The sequence below is a fragment of the Corvus hawaiiensis genome, chromosome 16 (genome assembly GCF_020740725.1).
Source record: "Corvus hawaiiensis isolate bCorHaw1 chromosome 16, bCorHaw1.pri.cur, whole genome shotgun sequence".
In the NCBI taxonomy this organism is placed as follows: Eukaryota; Metazoa; Chordata; class Aves; order Passeriformes; family Corvidae; genus Corvus; species Corvus hawaiiensis.
In genome coordinates, this window is record NC_063228.1 from 7,621,118 (window position 1) to 7,638,020 (window position 16,903).

Here is a 16,903-nt window from a genome sequence, read left to right on the forward strand (position 1 = left end):
GCTCAGTTTCTGGATCTGCTCCGTTGCTCTGAGGATCTTCACTCAGTATAACATCCCTCAATGCTGAGCTAAGTGTAAGATTTCAGTGTTAAATAATAGTGGGGTTCATTTAAGATGGGGTTTGTTTGTGATGACAAAAGGGAAAACTGAAAGTCTTGGTTTTTAAAAGATGAATTTGTTTAAAGATGCGTGAAAAAACTTGAATGAAGTCATTTTCTCTGCCAAGAAACGATTTCCCAGAGGTGAAGGATGGTTCTCCTGAGGGCACACTTGGGGAGAGAAATAAGGAATAAGCCCAGACCTTTGTAGTTGCCCTTCGTAACAAGTTTTGGAGGGGATTAATTCCTTTTTTCCTGTTATATTCCAGACGCAGCCGGTGCCCAACCCCATCTCGTACTTCATGCACCGCTCGCCGTGGTGGTTCCACCGCTTCGAGACCTTGGTCAACCACTTCATCGAGCTGCTGGTGCCCTTCTTCCTGCTCCTGGGCCGAAGGATGTGCATCCTGCACGGGCTCCTGCAGATGCTGTTCCAGGTGAGCTGCTCCTGCTCTGCTTCCTGAGGCTCCCATCCTCTCCAGCGCTGGGCTTCCCGACTCCTCCGAGCAGCGTCGGGCTCAGGGGGCAGGACAGGAGCTCAGGCTCCAGGGGATGAGGATGATTCCCAGGCAGGAATTCCTGGGTGCTTCCCACTGCTCTCAGTGCTTTGCTGGAGGTTTGGTTTCTGTGTGGCAGCCCAGGATCAGTGCAAAGGGTCTGATCCTGCAGCTCCAACAGCTCTGGAGAATCCTTGTCATTCCCCCGAAAGTTAATCTTTGTAGACATCTTTCCCGCTCTGAAGGGATTCTTCTTTCTGTATTGATCATTCAAGGATTGTTCTTTGTCTCTGACAGTGGTTGAGCTGCTCTTCACAAACACCAGACTGACTGAGCCGAGGCTCAGAATGGAAGTAATTCCTTGAAAATGTAATGGATTCACGTTCCAGTTGATTTTTGGGTGGGTTTTCTTTGTACCTCTGCAGAACTCAGAGGACAGAAGCTGCTGCAGAAATACTTTCCTTGACCCCATCTGATTTTTGTCCTCTCTGCCCTGGCAGAGCTCAAAGGGCTCATTAAACCTCCCAGACACTCCGTTTCCAGCCCTTGCTGCCCTGTCTTTGTTCAGCATCATTTCAGCATCATGAAATTCATACTCAGGAGCTGTTACTGCTTCCTGTGAGTTCATGTGATGATTAAACTGGAGAACAGCTCATAAACCCCCTTGGTAAACCACAAAAATGCTGATCAGGTTTTAAAGGTCTGACAGAAACCCCGCCGGGTTTGTGCCCTCGCGGAGTCCCCGGTTCCTTCTGCTTCCCAAACGCTTCCTGTTGTGTCTGGGTGCCACTGAACGTCAGCTTTTACCTCTGCACAGCTTTTGGGGGCAGCTTTGGTTGGGTTGGGATGGATCTTGAGCAGCTGGAGGGAGAGGTCTGACCCAGGGAGGTCCCAGGGTGTCACTCCAGAAGTGCCAGCTGTGTTTGTGACAGATGTCACACCTGAGGTTTTCAGAGGCACTGGGAGGATTTTATTCAGCCCGACCCTAAAAATACTCCTGTTTTGTCTCATGGACACAGCAAAACCTCCCCTCTCTGCTGGTTAAGATGAAGGAGGGCAGGGTTAGGTGGGATATTGGGAAGAAGTCCTTCCCTGGGAGGGTGGGGAGGCCCTGGCACAGGGTGCCCAGAGAAGCTGGGGCTGCTCCATCCCTGGGAGTGTCCCAGGCCAGGCTGGAGCACCCTGGGATAGTGGAAGGTGTCCCTGAGGGTTGGAACAAGATCTTTAAGGTCCCTCCCACCCCAACTCATTTCGTGTTCAATGCTTCCCTCCCATCCCCTTCTCACCTCGGGGTTGCTCCGTCCCTGCCGAGCTCCTGGCCCGGAGTCTCCGGCTCCTTCCTGGCTCCTCCAGGGGCCCTAACGAGCAGCAGGGCCCTGGGGGGGCTGGGGGACGTCAGACAGAGCCATGGGGACCTGGAGCAGCCGAGTCCACCCCATAAAGGCTCCTAATGACAGCGAGTAAATGCAGGCATCAAGCGCCCTTTAATTGGCCCTTTATTGATAGTTGGCAATTACTGACTTATTTCGATCACGAGGGGAGTCTGCAAAGGCAGAAAGGGTCCCAGTGTAAGAGGCAGCTCTGGTGCATTTATAGCATTTCAACAAAAACCTGTTTATTTAATATTTACTGCCCTTTTCTTCATTCAGAATGACTTTTATTGACAATCCTTGTGCTCTGCAAAGGAAGCAATAAAGTTTAATGTTGATATACCACTTAATTCTGCTTTTCAAGATTTGAATTGACATTACAGACAAGTTTTATTGGACATTTTATAATTGTTATTGGAGTCATGGTGGCTAGGTTGAGTGAGTGTATTTTTCCAGATTCCAACTGGCCTGGAGAATATTGCTTTGTCAGGAACCCAAAAAAAGTTGGGCTTTAAAGGAGAAGAGTGGGGTTTTTTTCCAAGTGTGAACTTATTCTTCTTGCCTGCTTCACGTTTGTAAGGAAAAAAAGGCTTAGTGAGGCTGGAAACGTCAGAGAGTAGGGGCTCAGCAGCCCAAGGGTGGATGTGTGTCCACCATGGGATTCCTGTGGGGTTGTGATCCCCGCCTGGAGTTATCCCGAGGGAGCTGCAAGCTCCACGTTGTTCCCATCCTGGATGTGCCCAGGAGGTCCCTGTTGGAGTTGGGATTTGATGGTGGAATTGAGGGTGGGTTTGATGGACACCAGAGTGCTGCCAGCACCTTGATTCCCCCCTGGAGGGGCCACAGGGACCCTCTGGATGAGCCCATTCCCAGGCAGCTCCATGCAGGGCTCGCTGTCGCTGCTCCTGGCCAGGAATGGTCCCTTCTGCAGTGGCTTCCTGCCCCTCAGCTTTAGGGCTTTTGCCACGGTCTCCTTGTGAGCTCAGCTCAAACCCCACCATTTCCGTGGATCTTCTGGGCATTGCTGCCAATTGTCTCTGCCAGGAATAAATTATCCCTGGAAGTGTTCAGAAAACGTGTGGATGTGACACTTCAGGACACGGGGTAGTGGTGAATGTGGTGGTTGATGGTTGGATTTGATGATCTTAAAGAGCTTTTCCAACCTTAACAATTCTGAGATTGGCTGGTTGTTGCAGTGGAGGTGGGGTCTGGGCCTCAGAAATGCACACCTGGATCTGAAACACCCCAATGTGCAGGAGAAATCAAATCCAAAATGTGGCTGTCAGTACCTGGAAGGGGGAAGAAGAGATCTTGGAGTCCCCACGTGAGGTCTGGACTCTTATTCTTGGTTCTGTAGAAGTACCAGGGCAGAGCCTGCCCATACATCGAGGAGTTTGTGGGGTTTTAGGAGGTGGGAGGTTGGAAGTGCTGCTGGGGAAGGCAAATCCTGCAGCTCGGCAGGGGTTTCGCTGCTCCCTGGAGCTGCCTCCTCAAAACCCTGGAGCTGCCTCCTAAAACCCCTGGAGCTGCCTCCTAAAACCCCTGGAGCTGCCTCTAAAAGCCCTGGATCTGCATGTTTTTCACGCTGTCTAACTCACAGCTCACACCAGCAAACGTATTTCTTGGCTCCTTGGAAGCCAGGCAGTAAAATTGCACTGCTTGGCAAACGAGTTGATGAGGGGAAGCAAGAGGAAAGCCAAGAAAAAGGCAGGAAAAAGCCACCTTGCCCCTCGGAGCTGGCAGGTAGTGCTGGGTTGGAGCGAGGGAGGGAGGGGGCTGGGGTGGATTTGGCAGTGCCAGGTGGGAAGGAGCTTCAGGATGAGAAAGGTGAAATCCATAAATGAATAAATAGAATGGAAAGTCCCCGGCTGGTGCTGTTGGAAGGGCAGGGCCATTGCTTTGCTTCCCAGTCACAGCCAGAAAGGCACAATCTGGGGAGTTTGGAATGTGGGGAGAGTTTGAAGCTTTTAAATCCCTTTGGATCCCTGGATGGATTTGTGGAGCCTGACTCCTTCCCGTGGCCCCTGGAAGCTCCTGGCGTGTCCTACAGCCCGGAGCATCCTTGTGGCTGGAGAAGCCCCTGGATGAGCTCAGCCCCACGTCACACACCAGGACAGAATTCCCTGAAGGAGCAGGAGTGGTTGTGGAATATTTCCCCCCTCCAGATCCTGAATGTTGGCGTTGCCAGTTCTTCCCTGCACCCCAGCAATCCCGGGATGGTTTTCAGCAGGATCCATCTCCAGAGCAGAGGGATGACAATGCCAGGAGCGAGGCACAATTCCAGCAGGCAGAGATAAAACCTCCACAGCCAAAACCCCTCCAAGGTTCAGAGCCCTGAGAAGGAACCACCCGAGGCAGCTCCCGGCATCCAGCCAAGGAACACGGGGACTTCAGGAGCTGGAGAGGGATGGGGGGACCCGCTGGGAGAGGGACCCTGAGGGGGAATGTGGCAGAAAGCTCCGGCTCTGTTCCCTTGGAAAACAAGCTCCCAGCACTACCCTTGCCCAGCTGGGCACTGCACCAGGGACACGCAGCCCCTGGGAGCTGGGAATGTGCAGGAGAGTGGGAGCAAAGTCATTTTCCTCCTCATTTTTTTTCCTTCTCAGGCAGAAAACAGTTGTTGAACAGATATTTTCTGGCTTTTTTTTTTCCTCCTTGGCTTGGCCAAACCCCAGCCTTTTAAAAATTTTGATAGAAACGGACGTTTCCCTCTGGTTGATTTTATTCCCATCTCTCCAGGAAGGCAGGGGAGGCCAAGTGGGGGTTCCCCCCTCTTTTTTGGGAGGGGAGGACCGAGCCCCCTGTTGTCCCAGCGCTGCCTCTGCCATGCCACGAGATGCTGGAGGGATGAGCTGCCCCTGCAGTCGCACACACACAAATTGGATCAGGCTGCTGCGGTGCCACAGCTGCAAGAGATTGTGTTGCTGACTTTGGAGGTAGCAGAGGTCACAGCAGCAGCCTGGAGAGAGGGAACAAAAATTAAGCAGCCCCCCCTTCCCTGCAGAAAGTGTCTGAATCCAGTGTTTGTTTTCACTTGTCAGACCCGAGCTGGGGTTTGTTCTCATTGCAGGGCTGGTGTAAATCAGGGGTGTCTCCAGCAGGATTAGCAGGGTTAGGCAAGTGCCAGGCTCGTGGCAGGAGGATCAGGCCCTTCGTTAGGGCTTTAATTGTGCACCCACAGGACACGGGCACTGCTCAGGGAGGGGTTTTTCTGTATTGGTGCCCAATTAACTGGAGGATGGAGCAGCCAGAAAATTCAGGAATTATTCTGCGGTTCACAGAATCCCAGACTGGTTTGGGGTGGAAGGGCCTTAAAGCCCATCCAGTGCCACCCTTGCCATGGGCAAGGACACCTTCCACTATCCCAGGCTGCCCCAAGCCCTGTCCAGCCTGGCCTTGGACACTTCCAGGGATCCAGGGGCAGCCCCAGCTTCTCTGGGCACCCTGTGCCAGGGCCTCCCCACCCTCACAGGGAACAATTACTTCCTGATAACCAATATAAATCTGTTTTCTTTCAGTTTAAATCCATTCCCTCTTGTTCTATCACTCCATACCCCTGTAAAAAGTCCCTTTCCTGCTTTTCTATAAATCCCTAAGGATGCTGGGGAGCGTGGCCCCCGGCCCGGCAGCGCTGGCAGGATAGGACTGGGTGGGTGTCACTGCCTGGGCTGGGCAGGGCCTCCCCTGCGAGAACAGAGGAAACTCAGCCTTCACTGAAGTCCAAACCTTGTTGATTTTGTTGTGGTTTAGAAAGAAAGAACAAACAGAATCCCAGGAAAGTGAACAGCAGGACACGACTGGAGGAATGGGCCCATGGAAAAGAGTTTTGCAGTTCAGTTGTTTAAAAATCTGCTTTGGACTCGGGTGAGAGATGGAAGATGCAGGGAGAGAGATTCAGAGGTTCTTTGGGAATGTTGGAGCTTTGGACTGGGATTATGGAAGTTGATCCCCAGCGCTGTGCACCCATCCTGGTCCCAGGGCGAGGGTGGCCGGGGTGTCCGTGCCCCTCACTCCCTCCTGGATCCCCCAGATCCCCTCCCTCAGCCCTGGCGCTGCTCCAGCTCAGCTTTTCTGCGCAGCAAAACAAAAGGAACGTGGAATCAAAGCAGTCACAGGGCATCTGTTACATTTAAGCCCCCTTAAATTAAATACCAAGCTCTACACCCCCCAACAAGAAACATTCTGAGTTAAGCAGGCAGAACCCAAACTATTTAATCACTCTGATATTTGATTTCACATCCAGCTTGATAGGCTCTGCTGTGCCAGACACGGGAATAGCAGCACATACCACCCCAAACCAGTAAATAACACGGCTCCCATAATGGGGTCTGGGATTAGTTAACAACAAGTTAAGTCCTTGCATTCTGCAGTAGTCAGAGGGACTGAGAAACACTTACTGGGAGCCATAGGAGTGCATTTAATTAGCTCCTGATTCAGGGCGCTGGGGGTTTTTTCTCCTCTCTTTTTTTTGAAATCATTAAATAAAGTGTCACCCCAAGCCAGTGCTGTAAACTCTATTTTGATTGTGGCTGCAATAACCCCTTTGGGCGTCATTCAGATTGTACTAAACAGTTTCTGGAGAGCGCTGGTTTCTCTCAAAATAAACCCAAGTCCGGCTTTGACAAGCTCTAATGAAAAACAAATTGTTATATTACTTAGAAAAATAATTTGAAGGAAGTCTGAATTAGTTGTAAAGGTGGAAAAGGTTCAGCTACTTGAAAATAGAAATTTGGAAGGTATTTATTTTAACCATTAAGCCAGTGGCCTTGAAATACAGCCTTGTTTGTTCCAGAATGCTCCTAACGAGAGCCATGAATCATGCTGTTAATCAGTATGGGAATTTGATTAATTGGAGAGGGGACCGGCAGTGACTCCAACGGGCGGAGCCGCCTGGCAGCAGCTGAGCCTGGAGCTGGGCTCATTTACCATCACTCATCCTGCTGGCACGCCAGGGCCTTTGGAGGCATCCCACAGCCTCGGGCTTGGGGCTTTTTAAAGTTGGGAATCAAACGTGGCTCTTCAGGACACTGTGAGCCTCGGATTCCCGTGCCTCTGCTTTTGGTTGGCTCGGAAGGGGCTGGTTTTCCATGGAGCAGGGTTTGGAGTGTCTCTGGTAACCCCATCCAGCCTGGCATGGCTGTCAGCTCACCTTTGCTACTGCTCCTGGCTTTGCTGTTAAACCTGAGAGGGAGATTTGACGCCCAGCCATGAAATCAGATTTGCATGGGAGGCCCCCAGGGTGGGAAGCGCTGCCATGGCTGTAAAAATGCAGCAGGAAGGTTGGGATTTGTTTTCACTCCTGACCGGGGCTCTTGGCTTTGGGGCCAACAGGAGCTGCAGTGGGTTTGGCCGTGCACAAGCACGGGGTGGTTCTAGGGCCGCGTGCGTTCGCTCGTGGGGCAGCAGGGAGGGGAGGCAGGGATGAGCTCCAGCAGAGTTTCAGGTTCCTGCTGGAAGCTGCCACGTGTGCCGGGCTGGCCCAGTGCTGGTGGCCCAGTTTGGTGCCACCTCTGTGCCAGAGAGCCGCGGGGACAGGGTGGGCCACGGTGTCCCTGGGAATATTGCTGAGCACTGACTCCTTAAATTGCGAGATTTGCTTAAATGTGTGGAAACTCCCCCAATCCTGGTGTGTTGGCCACATTACAGCTTTCCAGGGGCTCTCAGCTCGCTCTTTCTGTGCTGCTCCCTGTCTGCTCTTCCCGCTCCAGGAGCACCTTCCAGAGCTGATGGAATGACGTGGCTGACAGGGAGCCTTCCCAAGGGAAGAGCCTGAGGAGGATTCCACCTCCCTGGGCTCCGGGGCAGCTCGAGGTGGTTGGTTTTTCTCCCTGTTGGAATTTTTCACCTGATTCTCAAGCTTCCTCCGTGCTCCAGAACCTTTGCGTCCTCCAGCAGAATTTCCAGGTGCTTGGGCTGGATGGGGAAAATCGATGCCGAGGATGCTGTCAGTGCAGCGATCCGAGCTGGCCGGGCTGCAGGAGCTTCCAACAGCTGCACTTCCCAGATGGGATTCAGCATTCGGGCCCAGGCTGGGAGATAAAGGATGTGTTGCACGTGTGAGTGAGGGCATAAAACATTTCTGTCCGATGAGAGCCAGAGCAGCTGGAAAGCAGAGATGTTCCTGATGTCCATGACAGGATCTTCACCATGCTCTGGTACCATATTTCCTGGGATAATTATTTATTTACATTTAGGTGTAGCTGCTAACACTGAGAGAAACCATCACAATCCATTCCTGTGCCCAAGCCAGAGCACTCGCCCACTAAAACGTGTCAAATATCTTTAAATATCTTTGAATTTCTCTGGTTTCAGTGCAATGGTTTGAAGACATGGTGAAGTTCTTCCGAGTTTAATCCCATTTTCTGTCCCTTAGTCCTGATCTGGACTGGTCCCTTGGCACCTTCCCAGCTCTTGGCTCGCACCGAGCCTTTGCTGTTCGGCAGGGTGACAGTGGCGGGATTTGGGATCTGGGATCTCTCCTCCCACCAGCAAGATGACAGGACCTTTAAATAATGTTTTCTATTCCATTTCAAAAAAAAAAAAGAAGATGAAATCAGAACAGCCTAACTGGAAACAGATGGCAGATGAGGAACTTCTTTGAAAGGGAATTTTTAATACATTTATTATGAAGAAAATCAGTTATTGGTGTCAGAGATGGACGTGTGAAGACAGAATGAGCCCATGTGAGGAGTGGAAGGGGCTGGAGTGGGATGATGCCTTTGGTGTGGTGTGTGTGGAGCGAGGGGAGGATTTTGCTGCTGGTGTAGTGGCTTTCCTGGCTGAAAGGAAGCTTCTTCCCATCCCTGCTCCTTGATTTTCCCTCTGGTAGCACTGGCTGTCAGAGCAGTTTCAATTGTGCTCTTATTGTGGGTTCCTGGCATGGTTTTCTTGGAATGATTTGGGTTGGAAGGGACCTTCAAGCTCATCCAGTTCCAACCCCAACACGTTCCACCATCCCAGGTTGCTCCAAGCCCTGTCCAACCTGGTCTGGGACACTCCCAGGGAGGGGGCAGCCACAGCTTCTCTGGGCACCCTGTGCCTTCTGTCCTCCCAGGGGGTCAATTTGCAGTTACTTTAAAATTAATTTGCATATTCCAATCAGTTCTGTCTTGTCAAGTTAAATGAGTGTGTGCTTTTTGCCTGTGGGTAGTGGGGATTTGAGCCCACCTCGTGTCAGCTGGATGTGTAAAAGCATCCACAGACAGAGGTGGAAGTTTTCCCAGTCCTCCTCACACAAAGATTGGACAGCTTTAATTAAAGCCTTTTAAACAAACCCCACATAATTTCAGAGGATGGATCTTGGTGTCCGGGCCGCTCAGGGATGGAGGTGAAGATGGATTTTCTATTTTCTTGCTTTGATGAGAATAACTCTTCTGCTTGTTCTGGGTTTTAATGTTCCTGTGAAACGCTGCTGCCTCCAGAGAGGTTTTATTTTGCTTTGGAAGCGTTGGGATGAGGATGCAGCCCTGGGATGCTTTAGCCCACACGCAGTTTACACAGCTGCATCATCCCGTTCCCCAGGCTCCAGCAGGGCCGTTATCTCTTTGGTGATGCAACAGCCAGAAATTGCAGGAAACCTGTGTCACTCATTACTTTCATCTTCCTATAAAAACTGGGATTTTTGGAGCTGTGACTCAGAGATCAGTGCAGGATACTCTTGGAGCAGCTGGGGTTTGTTTGGTGCTGTGCTGGGACAGGCTCCTTCCCCTGAACGTGGGATGGAGATGCTGGGCCGTGGTCAGTGGTGGTCAGTGGTCAGTGGAGAATTGTTTGCAAACCCCAATCTTGCTTTCCCTTTTCCCAGCAGATTGTGGCATCCCCATCCCTGAAGGTTTCCAAGGCCAGGCTGGACAGGGCTTGGAGCAACCTGGGCTAGTGGAAGGAGTCGCTGCCCAGGGCAGAGGGTTGGAGATGAGCTTTGAGGTCCCTTCAAACCCAAACCATTCCATGATCCCATGATTTCTGCTGGCATTGTGCAGAGGGTCCTGGATTTTTCTTGCTGCTCTAAACCCTGAGCTGAGCCCCAGAATACCTCGATGCAGGCAGGTGTCTGCAGCACGAGGTCTCACCTCTCCTGCTTTCTTCTGAGGGACTCTTGGGTTTTAATTCCATCACTGCCAGGAGCACGGTGATGGTTTGTCCACGTTCCTGAGTAACTTCTCCCACACGTGAAACCCCCTCTGGAGTTTGGGTTAAGCTCAACAGGAACCACGTGGGTTTGGTCTGGGCTTGGTGTCCACACGTGGAGCTGTTCAGGGAGAGAAGCAGCACTTTACATTTCCACCCTGCTCCGATTCGAAAAGCCTGGAAGCAGGGAGAAATCCCAGATGGGTGCCAGTTTCGGAAAGGCTGAGAAAACAAGTGCCCTCTTTGCAGAAATCATGGCTACAAGGGGGTGCATGGAGGAAGTCTGGGAGAAAAGTGCACCAAAAGAGCAATTTGGGAACGTTTTGTCCCAAATTTTGGCCAGTGTGGCGTGGCAGTGATGGTTGGGATGGCTCGTGGATGGATTCCCCACACTTTGTGAGTGAACAAGCAGAAAGAGACAGGAATTCCATAAAATTCTGGAGTGGTTTGGATTGGAAGGGAGCTTAAAACTCATCTTGGGCAGGGACACGCCCACTAGACCAGGTTCTACATCACGGTCACCCTGAGAGAAGCTGCCAAAATCCAGGAGCAGTACCAAACTCAGGATATTGCAGTCAACAGGAATTGCAAAATTTCCTCTGGAAAAACGAATCAGATTGCATTGACTGGATGGGTTTGGGAATGGCAGGAGTGGAGGGTGGGAAAGAGACAGGGATTACTTTTATGGCATCAATAATGTCATTTATTCCATAGCCAGCCCTTGAAAAGCAGTTGTAATCCCCACACAAATCCCTCTGGAGCAACAAGGGCAAATCTGCCCGTTCTCACTATCCAACACAGATCAGTCCTGCAGCCAGAAACCTCAGAGGGAGCAGAGCCAAGGTAAAAGGGTCAGGGGCTGCTGAGGGGGGCACCCTGAAACCCAGTGCATCCAAATCAGCTCCATCTCTGGGATTCCAGGGGCAGTGGGATCATGCTGGAGACGCTGCAGGGTCGATATTGCAGGGACAGTGGGGTCCTAAAGATGGAGAGGGATCGTTTTCCTGGGGTTATTTGGAAAAAAACGTGCCCACAGATAAGAACTGGAGCTTTGAAATGTTGTGTTCCTTCCCAGTTCCCCTTCTCCACCCAGGCAGGAAGGGATCAAGTCCTTGTTGGGCAGTCTCAGGTCCTGGTTGCTCTCAGTGAGAGGGTCCTTGGTGCTGCAAAATCTCTGTTGGAGTGTTTTCCTCTGGCCCCTGAAGCCTAGGGAAAGGGAGATGTTTTCATGGAAATCTGTTCCTCAACCGTCTTGGCAGGCAAACCTGAAAGGATTGGAGTCTTTTGCCCCCAACTCCACGTTTACGGTCAGTGTGAAACCCCACCTGTGATCACCACATGCAGCCTCTGCGAGACTGCAGTAAATTAAAGCACCACGGGGAATTTTAAGGAATACATCCTCTTCCTTCTTGGAGTCAGGTTACAGCGACCTCGGAACATCTGGACACAGTGTCTCAAGGCTCCCAGAGGTTCTGCTGCATTAAAGGTTCATCTGCCTTTGTTAAATTCCCGGCCTTTTCCCTTCCTCGTTGCCTCCCCTGGATTCAGGGTTGCTCTCAGTGTTCCCGGCCATCTCCTGGTTCCCTGTGTAAAACACCCCACGGAATTTTAGTGGTGTCTTTCCACAGGCAAGCACAGATCCATAACTCCATGGCCACTTGCTGTGCTCGTGGGAGAACTCTAAAATAAAACGCACTCCTATTTTTCCAAAAGCCTAAATTCCCTCTAAGCTACTGGTTCCCAGCATCCTGAAAGACTCAATTTAGGAAAAAAAAAGCTATTCCTTAATAATCCCTAGATCTTAGGGATGTCCTTGGTGGTTTGATGCTCCTTTGCCTTGGAATTCCTTTGCCTGATCTCCAGGTTGTCCTGGCAGGGTTTGATTGAAATAAGAGCGTGGAGGTGGATCCTGCTTCCTCCAGCCACTGGGGTTTTTGGGAATCCAGAGCAAGGGAGATGCCAAAGCCATGGGGTGGCTGTGGTGGCTGGATCCATGGTGGTCCATGCGGTGGTCCCTGTTGAGAGGGTGATGTTGAACTCCAGCATCTCCTGGAAGTGACCCCATCCTTCCCCTGGGAGCAGCACATCTCCATCCCACCCCATCCCACCCCAACCCTCTCGCTGTTGTGCAGAGCTCAACGCCCAGAAGGAAAATGCAACTCCAGCTTTTTGCTTTTGTGCCTCTCAGGCCCAGACCTCAAGGTTTTAAAGACTTTCATATGTGTTTGACTTGATGTGCTCCGAGTATTCCCATCGAAGTGAACTAAGTGGATAAGACTTTGCAGGATTAAAGCCAAATGAATCCTCACCCACCATGCTGGGAAGTCTTGTTGAAGTGGGTCATTGGAGGGAAAAGAGGAGGAGGCGGTTCCGAACTTGCCCCTTTCATTTTATGCTTTTATTTATTTAAAGGATTTTTTTTTTTCTTTTCCTAAGGCAGCTTGGGGGGAGAAAAGAAAATAAAAAGCCCCAGGCTGTGGTGTAACCACCGCAGGCAGATGTTGTCATGACTACTAAACAAGAAACCTGATTTATAAAATGAGGAAAAACAGATGAACGTGAAATAAAAGAGAAAAAAGAGAGAGGCGATCTTAAAATATTAACTCTGATGTAGAGAAAAATATAAACAGACAGGGTTAGGAAATTCCATAAGGAATATGACTTGTTTAATATTAATCATAAAGGAAAAGATTATGAGAGCTCCAAAGGGTGCCAAATGAAATACTCCACATGCAGCCACTGCTGTGATAAGAGTCCTTGTGATGGTTCTCCTGGGCTCTCTCTGCCCTTGGCCATGCTCTGGGGGACATGTCCTGCTTGGAAGGTGTTCCAGGGATGGACTCGGTGGTTCTGCTGCTTCTCCTGGTGCTTTTCCTCCCTTGCAGTAGTTTCTAACTGAGTGCAAACCCCCAGCGTGTGGCAGCCAAAATAACCTGTGCTTTTATTGACAATACGGGCAAGTTGGGAAAAGTGATTGTGTTTGGGGACGTGGAGGGATTTCTGTGCCAGGGTCGGGTCAGGAGTGGGTGTGAGGTGTCTTCAGCCAGGGGTTAAGGATCTCCCAGAGCTGAGGTGGCTGCAGATGAGTGGCTGGGTGAGGCTCAGGTGGCTCTGCTCCCGTCTCCATGGGTGCTGTGTCACACCTGCTGCTCTTCTTGTCCCTCTCTTGCCATCCTGAGCTGGGAAAGCCTGTTAGGATCTGGCACTAGAGAAGTGCCAGGTATCACAGTTCCTTCATGAACGCTCCCAGATCATTCCTTGTCCAGGGCAAGGCCGAAACTGGGAGCCCTGGGGGTCTTCAGGACCAGGAGACACCTCTGGGCTGGCTCCAGAGGAGCTCTCTGGGTCCATGCCAGTCCCCCTTGTCTCTTGGGCTGGCACCACTGGTGTTCCCTGGTGACAGTGCCCAATGTTGCCCAGGCCCAGCGAGCCCCAGCACCGTGACAGCGGCGCTGCCACCGCAAGACGCCAGAAAGGAGCAGCTCTGACCACAGCTGGGAGCGCTGGGAAATACCTCTGTGGGATCCCGGCTGGAAAATCCTGGGCAGAGCTGTAATTTGCCGCTTGGTTTCACTTCCCTCCGTGCTGTCTGGGCCACTCACGGCTCTGTCACGCCGACATTTCCAGGCCCAAATGGTGCGTTGGGAGATTAATGCCTTGTGGCACGGCCTGTGCTCCGGCAGGGAATTCTGGAACTCTGGGATTGCTGCTCCCAGCCCACATTGGCCCTGGCTCTGGCTTTGGCACTGGCCTGTAAACAGTTCAGTTTGCAGAAACCTTCAGGGTTCCTTCTCGATGTCAGGAGAAATTAAGTTACAAAGCCAGACAGAAACTTTCTGTAACAACAAGTCCGTAGCCTGAAGGTCCAGGATGGAGATGCCCACCCAGCAGGACCTTCCAGGGCTGCAGCGCAGATTCCCCTTGCAGAATCCATCCAGGACACCTGGGCAGATACACTCTCACCTCTCCAGGTGCCTCTGTCCTGCTCCTGATCCCATGTCCTGACCTGGCACTGGCTGTGCACACATTGCCAAAGCTGTGAGCACTGTGGAGATGATGCAGAAGAACTGGAACAGCCAAGATTTCTGCATCTTTTCCCACCTCCCTGCATCTTTTCCCAGCTCAGCAGCCTGGGAGCATTCAGATCCCTGCCCCTTCTCATCAGTCCCTTTCCAGTGCTCCTCCAGCAGCACCAGGCAGTGCCTGGCACGTTCTGTTGCGCCGGAGTCTCGTTCCCAGTCTCCGTCCCAGTGTCACTCTGGCACCTGGCTCAGAGGAGCTCATTATCCACGTTGCTGGATGAGGCTGCTGGAATCACAGGATGAGGCAATGGTGGATTTTTGCTCTTCCCCTCTGTTGACAAACCTAATTTGTGGGTGAATAATGAGTAACCTTTGAAAGTGAGCCCCGTGGCTGATGTGGATGCCCTTGGGTTTTGTGGGATGAGTCACTGTGGAGAGCAGGAACTTCCTCACGGACAGGCAGCTGCACTTCATCCTCTGCTACAGATTCCTTGGAGCTGGAAAACCTCAAGCCCTGTGCAGCATTTTTCCAGGGGAGCATCTTTCCCTGATAACAGCACAGCTGCCACTGGGTGTTTGTCAGGGCAGCGTTCCCCCTCTGGTGACAGCTCTGCCTGGAATATCCAGCCTGGAATATCCCTGTGTTTTCATTCCTCTTCCAAGGTTCCTCTCATATGTAAGCCATCAGTGCAGCAGCATGAGCAGGGATCTTGCAGCTGTGACCTTGCAAGTGGGTGGCATTTTCTGCTTCCTCTCCAGCATCCTCCGGGATCGACAGCTCATGTGATCCCATCTGCCACGGGCCAAATCCGGGCTGGGCAAAGGAGGATGAGGCTACCAGGAAATACCCGCTGCACTGTTATGGCTGGGATCTTCAAAGCTCCCAGGAGGAGCCATGGGGTGGTGCAGGGGGCTGCAGCCACCCTGGCCCCTGAAGATCCAACAGACACCAAGCTGTGGTGATCAGACCCCGAAGTTTAATGCCTCACTCTGTAGTCAGGGTGAGAGCCCATAATCCCCCAGTGCCGCAGTTTACATAGTTGGTACGATAGGTTCGTGTTTTCCCCTCCCTGTTTTATGTATAAGTTTGTTAATATTAATTCCCCCGAAGTTAATATGTATTAATTCTAGAAAGTTCTGTAGTACTTGACACCCCATTGATTCCCTCCCTAAATCCCTCCTGTGTGTTGTTCCCATTGGTTCCCTTGCCCTCAACCCCACCTCCTGTCACGTATCCCATTTGCTGTATCCCTTTTCCCCGCCTTTCCTCTCCCCGCTATAAAATCCCTGGACACGCTCGGCTCCTCGGCTCTCTGTCTCTGCCTCCAGGGTTTCACGTCAGTGATCCTTCTGTGTGGAACTCACACGGAGGAGAGTTCCCTCTCTCTCTCTCTCCCTTCTCCACCTCTGCCTGTGTGCCTTCCCACCCTATTCGGGGAGGGCTCCCTCGGGTGAGGAGCGCACCCCGTCTGTTCGTCCGTCTGTCTGTCTGCGCGTCTGTGTGTGTCACCGTAGTGCAGTCGGGTTGTGGCTGCACCTCCAGGCTCTCCTTGAGCCAGCACGCTCAACCTGACAGAGCCAGGCTCCTTAGGCAGCCCTGAAATCCTAATTTGCCGTTTGTGCAGGTGGCAACCTGGGAGATAAACAGCTCCAAGTTTATTACATCCCATCCCTTTGGAGCACCTGGTCTTCCTCTGCAGAGCTAAAAGGAGGATTTGGGTTTCTTTTGGCTTCTGTACCTGTCTAGTGCTGAACAGACTCCATCAATCCCTGTATTGGAGGTTTATTTCAGATTCCTAGAAGTAAATAAATCCATATAAATAAAAGTTCCCCCCAGCAGGGCTGGAGCAATGAGCATCCCCATCTCCGGGGTTCCACATGATCTTCCCTGCCTCCATCCCAGCATCATTTTGTCCCACGTAGAACCAGCTGCTTAGAGAAGGCAAAAGCTGAAAAAACTCTTTTTTTTTTTTTTTTGTAATCATTTCATAATTTACACCTCGCTCCCATTGTAACTGGAATTATGAGTAAGGCTGAAAAGAAACTGCTGCAGATGGCAGCATAAAAATGTGATTTTTAACACATTTTCTGTTTTCTTAAGCATCTCTGGTTTTGCCCAGGGTACATTTCATTTGCTGTTTATTTAGTCCCCACCTCTGACAGCTCAGGGATTGCTAAGCTGCCATCTGGGATGGAAGGAAAATGGGAAAATGCCCTTTTTATCCCTCTTTTTCTTCTTTTAACTTGGAAAATTTAACAAGGGCTCGATGTCCAGTGGGTGGGCATTTTGTAATTTAAATGTGCCAGTGGGCTGGGTGGTTACAGCCTGGAGTGGGACTTGGAATCCTGGAATGGTTTGGGCTGGAAGGGACCTTAAAGCCCATCCAGTGCCACCCCTGCCCTGGGCAGGGACACCTTCCACCATCCCAGGCTGCTCCAAGCCCTGTCCGACCTGGCCTTGGACACTTCCAGGGATCCAGGAGCAACCACAGCTTCACTGGGAATCTCTGCCAGGGTGTTACCAAAGACTTCAATGATCCTCGTGGGTCTCTCCCAGCTCATGATTCTCTGACATATTTATTTTAAGTTTTAAGCCATTTTCCATCAGGGTTGAGGGAAGGATTTGGGACAGAGCCGATGTCTTGCTGCAAAGGCCCTTCACCGAGGCATGGTGGCTGTTCTGCCCTTGCTTCACATTTCTCCTCTTTTTTTTTTTAGCATTTCCATAAAATTTTTACATCCAGTCCTTCACTGTTTTTTATCCTCCAGGCTTTTGCAGCCTGGCTTTA

The 16,903-nt window shown here is 51.4% G+C and overlaps 1 protein-coding gene across 2 annotated transcripts in view; it reads left to right on the top strand.

Moving 5' to 3' along the window:
• The window catches only part of LMF1 (lipase maturation factor 1), a 150,788-nt gene that overhangs the window by 103,915 nt on the left and 29,970 nt on the right, over nt 1-16,903 (top strand). For both annotated transcript variants that reach the window (XM_048321004.1, XM_048321003.1), the window contains one exon: nt 368-535. In XM_048321004.1, the coding sequence (XP_048176961.1) occupies nt 368-535 (168 nt within the window). The remainder of the gene's footprint in view (nt 1-367; nt 536-16,903) is intronic.